Source organism: Tupaia chinensis, unplaced genomic scaffold, assembly GCF_000334495.1.
Source record: "Tupaia chinensis unplaced genomic scaffold, TupChi_1.0 Scaffold000374_1, whole genome shotgun sequence".
NCBI lineage: Eukaryota > Metazoa > Chordata > Mammalia > Scandentia > Tupaiidae > Tupaia > Tupaia belangeri.
Window position 1 is genome coordinate 812536 of NW_006159872.1, and position 9816 is coordinate 822351.

Consider the following 9816-nt stretch of genomic DNA (forward strand, 5'->3'; position numbering starts at 1 on the left):
CCGCCTCGGCGCCGCCCCCACCGGACAAGCTGGAGGGAGGTGGCGGCCCCGCACCGCCCCCTGCGCCGCCCAGCACCGGGAGGAAGCAGGGCAAGGCCGGTGAGAGCGCTGAGGGGCCGGGGCTGAAGGGGCCCGGGACTTGGGATCCTTGGAGGGGAGGGCTGAAGGGTGGGGGCGGCCATAGGCGGAGGGGGCCTGAAGGGACACCCAGGTGAAAAGGATGGGAGGGTGTAGTGCTCCAGGAGTAGGGGCAGGTGTCCCAGAGAGCGCTGTCGGGTTTGGAGCCACATGGGAATGATTCCGGAGTCTCTTGGCGCCTGGAGAACCCGAGAGATGGGCTAGCTTTCGTTTAAGGAAGATGGAGCTGAGATCGGTCATGCTTGCAGTTTTGTTCGTACGTGTTAGATATTTAAGCAAATGTATTCCGAAGTGAGAGGAGTCTGGCTGGGAGAAAGGAGGTTGGGGGAACCTCAGGGAAACTTGTCTGCGTCTGCCTTTTGCTGCTCTTCCAGGTCTGCAAATGAAGAGCCCAGAAAAGAAGCGAAGGAAGTCAAATACTCAGGTGAATGAATGGGGGGTGGCGTTGGGGGTGGTTTCTAGTGCTTTGGCACTCCGGTCTCTGTTGGTGTCTTGCATTAGGTGCAGAGAGAAAAGACAGCCGTCTCTTTGGATCTGTTTCTTGCTCTGTCTCCCCAGTGTTATAACAAGCTGAGGGGGAATCGCCAAGAAGTGATTTGACCGAGGTCTTATAAGGCTGGGTTAGCCTTTCCCTTTCCTATTTTTCCTGTCTTGGTTCTCTCTGGTGAACATGAACTGCTGCTTAGTGATCCTTTTCTAAGCGCCAGGAATTGGGCTGAAGTACTTTATTTACTGATTGATTGGTTGCTGAAGTACTTTAACAGCTTTGGGAGATAGACATTGTTCCTTTCTTACAGACTGAAATCTGAGGTTTTAAAAAGTTAAATACCTGGGACCAGCAGTTAGCGTAATGGCTATGTCGCTGGATTCCCATGTAGTAGACCGCGGTTTGAGTCCCGGACCCAGTGGCTTAAATTCACGCTGGGCGCGTGTGCGTGCGTGCCCAAGATCCTGAGAGGAGAATGGAGGTGAAGGGATTGCAGCGTGGCCATCCCCCCTGGGGAGTGATATCTCGCTTTCTGTCTATCTGTCTCTCTCTGTCTTCCTGGTGAGCGCACGCACCCTATAGCAGAAACCTCTCCAAAAAGAAAGAAAGAAAAAGTTAAATACCTGCTTCAGGGTCTTTAACTTATTCTGGGTCAGAACTGAGATTCCAGTGTAGTTCTGTTTTTGCAAATACAGTTACTTTGTTAAACAGGTTCTGTTCTCCAGCCTGTTTCTTTGTTGCATTCTAAGGTCTTCTTGGTTTTACACCTGAGCTGACCAGCATCAGCCGGGATAGCCCGACAGTACAGGTCAGGTCTTAAGGTGCTCTTCTAGGTTAGTTCTGCTTGTCTCTGACTCTCTCCCTCATCTGTTCTCTGCTAGGGCCCTGCGTACTCACATCTGACGGAGTTTGCACCCCCTCCGACGCCCATGGTGGATCATCTGGTTGCATCCAACCCTTTTGAGGATGACTTCGGAGCCCCTAAGGTGGGGGGCACAGCCCCTCCATTCCTTGGCAGTCCTGTGCCCTTTGGAGGCTTTCGTGTACAAGGGGGAATGGCGGGGCAGGTACCCCCAGGCTATGGCACTGGGGGTGGAGGGGGTCCCCAACCACTTCGTCGACAGCCCCCACCTTTCCCTCCCAATCCTATGGGCCCTGCTTTCAACATGCCCCCCCAGGGCCCTGGCTACCCACCCCCCGGCAACATGAACTTTCCCAGCCAACCCTTCAACCAGCCTCTGGGGCCAAACTTCAGCCCTCCTGGTGGGCAGATGATGCCGGGCCCGGTGGGGGGATTTGGCCCCATGATCTCACCCACCATGGGACAGCCTCCCAGGGGAGAGCTGGGCCCCCCTTCTCTCCCCCAACGTTTTGCTCAGCCAGGGGCACCTTTTGGTCCCTCTCCTCTCCAGAGACCTGGTCAGGGGCTCCCTAGCCTGCCCCCCAACACAAGTCCTTTCCCTGGCCCAGACCCTGGCTTTCCTGGCCCTGGTGGTGAGGATGGGGGAAAGCCCTTGAACCCACCTGCTCCCACCGCTTTCCCCCAAGAGCCCCACTCAGGTTCCCCAGCTGCTGCGGTTAATGGGAATCAGCCCAGTTTTCCACCGAACAGCAGTGGGCGGGGTGGGGGCACTCCGGATGCCAACAGCCTGGCACCCCCGGGCAAAGCAGGTGGGGGCTCGGGGCCCCAGCCTCCCCCAGGCCTGGTGTACCCATGTGGTGCCTGTCGGAGTGAGGTGAACGACGACCAGGATGCCATTCTGTGCGAGGCCTCCTGCCAGAAGTGGTTCCACCGCGAGTGCACAGGCATGACTGAGAGCGCCTACGGGCTGCTGACCACAGAGGCCTCTGCAGTCTGGGCCTGCGATCTCTGCCTCAAGACCAAGGAGATCCAGTCCGTCTACATCCGCGAGGGCATGGGGCAGCTGGTGGCTGCCAACGACGGGTGACACTGGCAGGGTGGCCCAAGGAAGTGCGTACATCCCTCCCTGCTCTTCCAGGGTGGTTGTCTCCGTGTCTGGCTCTTGGTCCTTGTTTCCACTGGCTTCCCATCCCACGGGCAGAAAAGGAACCGAGGTGGGCAGGCAGAAGAGCCTGGATTGCTCACCTTTTTGGAAACTTCGTGTTGAGGTCTACAGAGATCCAGGAAACCAAAGCCCTGCTGAGCAGCGCCATTTCTTTTTTCTTTTTTTCTTTCTTCTTTTTTTTGGGTGGCTATCTCTGGAGGCCTAGGGGTGTGACTGCAAGAAGAGGAGCTGGAGGAAGATCCAGAGGGCAGGGTGTCCCCTCTGCAGTTGGTAGATGCCCCAAACACCTGTGCCTGACACCACCTACCACCGTCTGGCTTCACACCTCCAGCTTTGGCTTTGGAGTCAAGTGTGAAAGGTTTCTGGCCAGAGATGTTGGCATCTTCCCATCTCTGCAGCAGCCCTGTGATGGGCTCTGGGAGACAGCTTTAGGGAATAAGTGGGGATTTTCCCTCCTCTTCTCCTTTCTTTGCCTCCTCAAAGACCTACCCAACTCCTCCTCCCTCAGAGAACCAAATAGCTTAAAGAAGCAGGAGTTCTGGCTATGGCAGTTCCGTGGTGATTTGGGGTTGCGAGACAATAGGTGAGAGGCGCTGTCAGGACACCTTTCTCATACCAAAGTCACTGGTCCTTTCTTAGCCTCTTTTCTCCCAACGACCATCCTGTTGCCAAAAAGTGACATATGTGGACTGAGAGGTCTTTGAGCTTGGGCTGTCCTGGAAGTGGCCTCTGGTGGCACCGCCCCCGCCTTGTCCCTCCGGTCTGTCCTTGCCCTTTGGTGCCCTCGCTCCCCCGCCGCCTGGCTGGATTGAAGGAAAGCTTGCAAAGGGGCGCAGAGTCCTCATACCTCATCTCCTCTCCTGACAGAAGGATCCTGAGGCCGGCCCAGCCTGTGGCTAGGGGGAGGTGCAGGACCCTCCGTGCCATGGTACTAAAGGTAGCAGAGCTGGGGTGCTTTTGCTTCTCTCTTTCCTTCCTGTTATCTTGTACCATCTCGGACCTCGTGGTCTAGCAGTTTTCTCAGCCAGAGTCCTTACTGGGCTTGCTTTGTTTTTATTTTATTTTTTTAAGCACTGCCAGAGGGGCCTGGGGCCCGATCGGGAGCTCCTCATGGCTGCCCTGGGTTCCTCTTTGCGTGTACACATTCCTCAGTGAGGGCGGGGAAGGCAGGTGTGGGGTCTGGCCCTCCGAAGAAGTTAGTGGTCCCCAGCACAGGGTGTGGTAGCAAAGGCCTTCCTGTGTAGTCCCTTGTCCCCACCTCCTCACGTGGAGGGAAGGCTCCACCCCGTGGGCCCAGGAGCCTTGGGGGCTGTGAGAGAGAAGGGATGGCCCTCACCGCTCAGCTCTGTGTTGTGTTTGTGGTTTTGTTGACCCTCTGTTGCTGTTTGTGTTGTCCCCCCATGCTGGCGCTGCCGTTTTTTGTAACATGGCTCCTCCTTGGGGAGTTCTTTTGATCTGCCCCCTCGCCCTCTCTGCTCTTTGAAAGAAAGGGTAGAGATGTGGTAGTGGGGGGTTTCTTTTGTACGGTTGGATTAATAAAACGACTTGAAAATCCAGACTCTTTCGCTGTTTATGTGCAAAACTGGTGGGAGGAGCCAGTACCACCGCTGGGGAGGATGCTCAGGGGGAGGCTGTGCATCGTCCTGGGCTCCCTGGATGTAGAATGGCAGAAGGAATGCTGGCCCTGGTTAAACTTCAACCCCACAAGCCAAAAGGAGGCCTGTGTCCCCCCCACCCCCCCCTGCTGCACCCTGCTGTGAGAAACTGGTTCCTTTTTGAGCGCATTCCTGGGCCAGGCCAAGAGCCAAGAGGGAGTTTTGGTTCCAAGACTGAGCGACAAGTGCCTGAGTTCTGGGTTAGACTCGCTTCCCCACCCCCTCCCCAGTTGTTTGAGTAAGGGGTGAAGTGTAGCTGAAAGGTGAGGGCCTGGCTGCTCCTGGTCTAGCACATTTCGTTTTTGGGTGTTTTTTGATGCCTCTCTGCCTCCCCCCCACCCCACCCCCGTTTTTTTTTTTTCTCAAGTGGCAGTGGCATCCTTAAGCAGTCCACCCTAGAGCTGGGTGGGGAGAGCGCAGGAGGGCTATTTCCAAACCTGCGGTTTGTCACCCGGTCTCTTCCCTTCCCCCATTCTACAGCTGTCTCTGTCCATCCTGAAGCCAGCCTGGCCCTTGTCCTTGTCATCTTGGGACAGTACCCTTTGCCTTTCAGTTTTGAGTCTTCCCACTAGAAAGTGTTTAGGTGCGGAGAGGAGGGCCGGTCACCCAAGATGCAGTTTGAAGGGACCCCAGTCGCCTACCAGGAGGTAAAGCGAAGTTTAGGAACTGTAGCTCTCCCCTCCCCTGACTCTCACTTTCAGCTCTCATTGGCCAAAAGTTTCCGCCCCCTTGGGAAATTTGGCTTTCTATTGGTCATCCCCTGGTCACATGACTCCCCTCTTTTCTTGGGCTGGAAACCCTCGGAGGCCTCAGCAAGTGAGGCTGAAAACCGAAGCAAGAGCTGGGTCAGGTAATGCCCTAGCTGGGAACGGGTTCACAGAGTCCCCGTGAGACAGGGGACAAAGGACAGGGAGGGCAGAACTCTGGAAGGAATGGGCCCTGCCGGGGATCCAAAGAGCTGCTTTACTTGGGCGGCGGGAAGGGGGCAGTGTGCGATGTTTCCAAAACAGGAACTTGCCCTGAGCCCCCTCAGGGAAGTTCCCGTGGCCATCAGTCTTTTGCTATAGAGGTTTGGGAGAATAAATGTTAGAAAGATTGCAATTAGCTTGTCAGAGTAGGAGAGCTCCCCCTTTAGCTGTTTTTTAGAAATAGCAGAAATCTGGCAAGATCCTTCCAGATGTTTCGCTGAATCCCGACTTCATGGAAAGGAAAGGGCTGGTAGAGAGGGAGTGGAGGTAGGTTTCCTTCCTAGAGGCCGATAAGAAGGGAAAGATCTGAGAACACAGCAGGGAAGGGTGGCGATTAGACAGCAGAAGGAACTTCCTAATAAGGCAGTGCGATGCTGGTTTGAGAGAACAAGGGTATCGTATCTTTTGGAATTTTGGATGAACTCAGCTAAGAGCGCTTTCAGGGTTTGGGACGCTAAGTGCAGGGGTTCCAGTCTGCCCGCTGTGTGGGTCTCAGAAGTGTTTGTCTGGTTGACCCAAATACCGTTGTTGGTTTCCATGGAGACAGTCTGACATCACCCTGGTTGCCATGGTGCCTGGTTCAGGAGGACCTGAGCAGGCTGTACACAGCCAGGGATATAAACAGGGACTTTAGCTCAAGCTGCTGCTACTTCCTTCCTGCCACCACCTGTTAACAGTCACACGCAGCAACTGGGGATGGGGAGATGATGACAGATGGGCGGGGGCGGGGCCTAGAGCAGAGAGTGGAACAGGGCTGCCTCTGGATGTCTGCAGAAACCACGCCCTCATTGCAGCTGTTCTGCCTCTGTGGGATGGATGCGTGTGCCTGGGGGTCACGGGCATTGGGAAGATGCCGAAGGTGTCCTTTACCTATCCTGAGCATGGGACTTGACTGGCAAGAGTCCCAGGAGTTTTGTATGGTACCATGTAGGACTTAAACCAGCTAAAACCCAACGGGGTATGTGGTCAAAGGTGAAATCGCCACATTTCCCGAGCCTCACCTTCCTGAGAAACTGCTTCCTTGTAGTCATCTTCCACTTCCTGCCTGTACCCCTGGGGAGGCAGGCCTTTATCCCCCTCTGAAGGAGCAGACGTGAGAGGGCTGAGGAAACAGCGGGTCCAGCACTCCACCTTTATGGGTGGTCCCAACTGCAGCTGCCTCAGCCTTGCCTCAGATGAGGGATGGGGCCCTCTCTCTTACCCTGCCAAGTCAGAGCAGAACAGCAGGGGGCAGAACCACAGACCTGATTGTTGTCTAGTCTTTGCAAACTGCAAAGTGATTTATATGTGATAAGTGTCATATGTCCCCTTTCCCAGTCCCCTTCGAGCTCCCTAAGACCAAACTCGGGAGAACACTAAGAAGGGAAACAGAATTTAGGATGCAGCATGGAGTGAGATTTACTGCAGGGGCTTCCAGGTGGCACTAAGCCATGCCTGTGGTCCTCAGCCCTGGCTGCATGTGAGAACCACCCAAGAGGTTTATTATTATTATTATTTATTGATTAATTTGTAAAGTCTGCCTCAGGGTGCATGTGCTCGCTAGAGAGACACAGAGAGAAAGGGAGAAAGCATTCCCTAGTGGGGATGGCCATGCCACAATCCCTTTTCCTCCACTTTCCTTTCAGGATATTGGGCACATATGCATAAGTGCTCAGCATGTTCTTCAAGCCACCAGGTCTGGGACTCAAACCATTCAGTTGATCTAGCTCTCTCTCTTTTCTTTTTAAAAGATTATTTATTTATTTATTTATTTATTTATTATTTTAAAATATTTTTAAATTCTTTTAAAAAAGAATTCTTCTGTTCAATTTTATTAATTATTATTACAATTATTTTAATTTGAGCAGAAAGAGACAGAGAGAGAGAAAGTGAGAAAGCAAGCCGCCAGGTCCAGGACTCGAACCATAGTCGGCCATGTGTTAATCCAGTGCACCTAACCACCATGGCGGCTGCGGACCCCTGATCCAGTTCTCTTGGCCACCATGCCACTAGCTGGGCCCTGAGAAGTTTTCAAGAAGCCCCATGCCTCGGGAACCAGCAGTTAGCGTAATGGCTATGTTGCTGGACTCCCATGTAGTCGACCGCGGTTCGCGTCCCGGACCCGTTGGCTTAAAACTCACACCGGGCGCATGTGCGTGCATGCCCAAGATCCCGAGAGGAGAATGGAGGAGAAGGGATTGCGGCGTGACCATCCCCCCTGGGGGTGATTTCTCACTTTCTGTCTCTATGTCTCTCTCTGTCTGTCTGGCGAGCACATGCGCCCTACAGTGAAAAAAACTCTCCATTAAAAAAAAGAAGCTCCATACCTGGGCCTGACCTCGGCCTGGCTGAGTCAGTCTGAGATGACTCCAGTGTGCAGCTGGAGTTGAGGACCCCTGAACTAGACCATACGAAGGACTTCTGGAAGGTGGGTGGGGGGGTGGAGGAACCTCTGGGCTGAAGGAGGCCAGGAGTGCTCCCTTCCAGAGCTGGGAGAGAAAGCAGAATTCGCAAAGATGCTCCTGGAAGTGTTATGGGGGGAAGGCCACGCTTCCTTCTCGCATTAGCTGTTGATCTGTGGCAAGTAAGGTCAGTGGACCTTTCTGGCTTCATCTTCCCTGACTTATGTCTGGGCACTCCCCAGAGCCTTTCCAGCCCTCTGCTTCCATGACCTTTCAAGGTCAGTACAGTGTCCCAAGGCCCTATTGGTCCCTTGAACAGAATCACTTCTCTGTGGCTACTGGCAGGTTCTGTTTTGCAAGGCAAATACTGCCGAAGAGTTGAAGCGTGTGGTCAGCAGGACTGGAACCAATCTGGGTCCTGGAGGCTGCTGCCCAGTCCTCGAATCCTGGAGCCCAGCCAAGGCCGCTTTTTGCATCCCGCCTCTCATGGAGGGAGCTCTGGTCCTTAAGAGTGCTTTTCTCTGCAGGTGGCAGCCACAGCAGCCTCAGGGACTCAGCAACCATGGCCTCCTGCCCAGACTCGGATAATAGCTGGGTGCTTGCCGGCTCGGAGGTAGGCAGAGTTGGGTCTAGGAGCCACATGGAAGGGGGGGTCCCTGCAGGGCTGGGTTGCTTTCCAGGTCTGTCTCCCTCCTTGGTCCTGCTGGTCTTCTGTGTCACCTCCTGCTGGCTGCCAGAGGAACATCAGTGGCAGGGAGCAGGAGATGAGGCTGCAGGAGTCAGGGGCTGGGACCTGGCCCATGCCTTGAAGGAGGGGTGCCATGTGGGTGAGCTGGGGGAAGGAGGGAGGGCGTTCTGGTGGGTCGATCCTGAGAGCCAAGGTCCGAGGGGGAATGGAAACGCCATGCTGGGGGAGACTGTGAGGAGGCCTGCTGGATGAGGTGTTGGGCAGAGCCTGGCCAAGGCATTCCAGGCTCATCCTGATGGGAAGCCAGGGAAGGACCAGTGAGTTGGGGGTGTCAGGACAGTCATGCCTTGGGCAGAGGGCGAAGACATTGTGTGGCTTGGCAGGAACAGGGCGTGTTTTTTTTGTTTGTTTTTAAGATTTTTGCCTTAGGGTGCGTGTGCTCAGCAGAGAAAGAGAGGCCCTGAGAGGGAAAGTGAGAAATCACCCTCCAGGGGGATAGCCATGCGGCATTCCCTTCTCCTCCATTCTCTTCTCAGAACTCTGGGCAGACACACACATGCACGAGTTTCAAGCCACTGGGTCCAAGACTCGAACTGCAGTCAGCCATGTGGGAGTCCAGCAACATAACCATTACACTGTCTGCTGGCCCCAACCTGGGATGATGTTCAAGCCACCAGGTCTGGGACTTGAACCACAGTTGGCCATATGGGAGTCCAGTGGCTCAACCACCTCGCCACATGCTGGCCCCAGGGAGAGTGCTCTGAAGGCTCCTGCAGTAGTCTGGGTCACCATTAGTGGGTGGAACCCAGTTGACTTGTGTCCCTGAAACACCGAGAAAAAAGGGGGCTGGCAGATGGGTGGAGAGGGGATGGCCAAAATTTGTCAAAGGGATCTCTGGGAGTTCCCAGCCCCAGTGACCTGAGAGGTTAGAACCAAGCTGGAGGCAGTGATGTGTCTTTAGTTGCAGCTACTCTGGAGGCTGAGGTAGGAGGACTGGGAGTCCAAGGCCAGCCTGGGCAACATAGTGAGATCCCTGCCTTTGAAAAAGAGCCAGCGGGACCAGCAGGTGGTGTGTTGGTTATGGCTGGACACTCCCACATGGCCCACCATGGTTCAAGTCCCGGACCTGGCGGCTTGCTTTCTTGCTTCCTCTCTCTCTCTTCATGTGTGTGTGTCTCTCTCTGGTCAAATTAAAATAAATGAATGAATAAATAAAATTAAAATAAAAAATAATTCTTAAAAAAAAAAGAAAAAGAGCCAGCATGGGGCTGGCAGGTGGTGTGGTGGTTAAGCGTGCTAGACTCCTACATGGCCAACCATGGTTCGAATCCTGAATCTGGTGGCTTGCTTTCTCACTTTCTCTCCCTCTCTCTCACTCTGTCCCTCTCTAGTCAAATTAAAATAAAAAAATAAAGTTAAATAAAAATAATTCTTTTTTTTTTTTTGGAGAGATTTTCGCTATAGGGTGGGTG

The 9816-nt window shown here is 54.2% G+C and overlaps 2 protein-coding genes across 2 annotated transcripts in view; both read left to right on the forward strand.

Annotated features, from left to right (window-relative positions):
• Positions 1-4208, forward strand: PYGO2 (pygopus family PHD finger 2; the record flags this gene model as incomplete). The annotated part of the gene is given in 3 exon segments (XM_006153431.2): positions 1-99; positions 513-562; positions 1507-4208. Coding segments are annotated over 3 exon segments (1217 nt in total), but the record flags the coding sequence as incomplete, so codon positions are not given.
• Positions 4209-5071: 863 nt separating this feature from the next.
• Positions 5072-9816, forward strand: part of PBXIP1 (PBX homeobox interacting protein 1) — a 14292-nt gene continuing 9547 nt past the window's right edge. The window contains exons 1-2 of the mRNA XM_006153432.3: positions 5072-5157; positions 8184-8269. Of these exons, the coding sequence (XP_006153494.2) occupies positions 5076-5157; positions 8184-8269 (168 nt within the window). The 5' untranslated portion in view covers positions 5072-5075. The remainder of the gene's footprint in view (positions 5158-8183; positions 8270-9816) is intronic.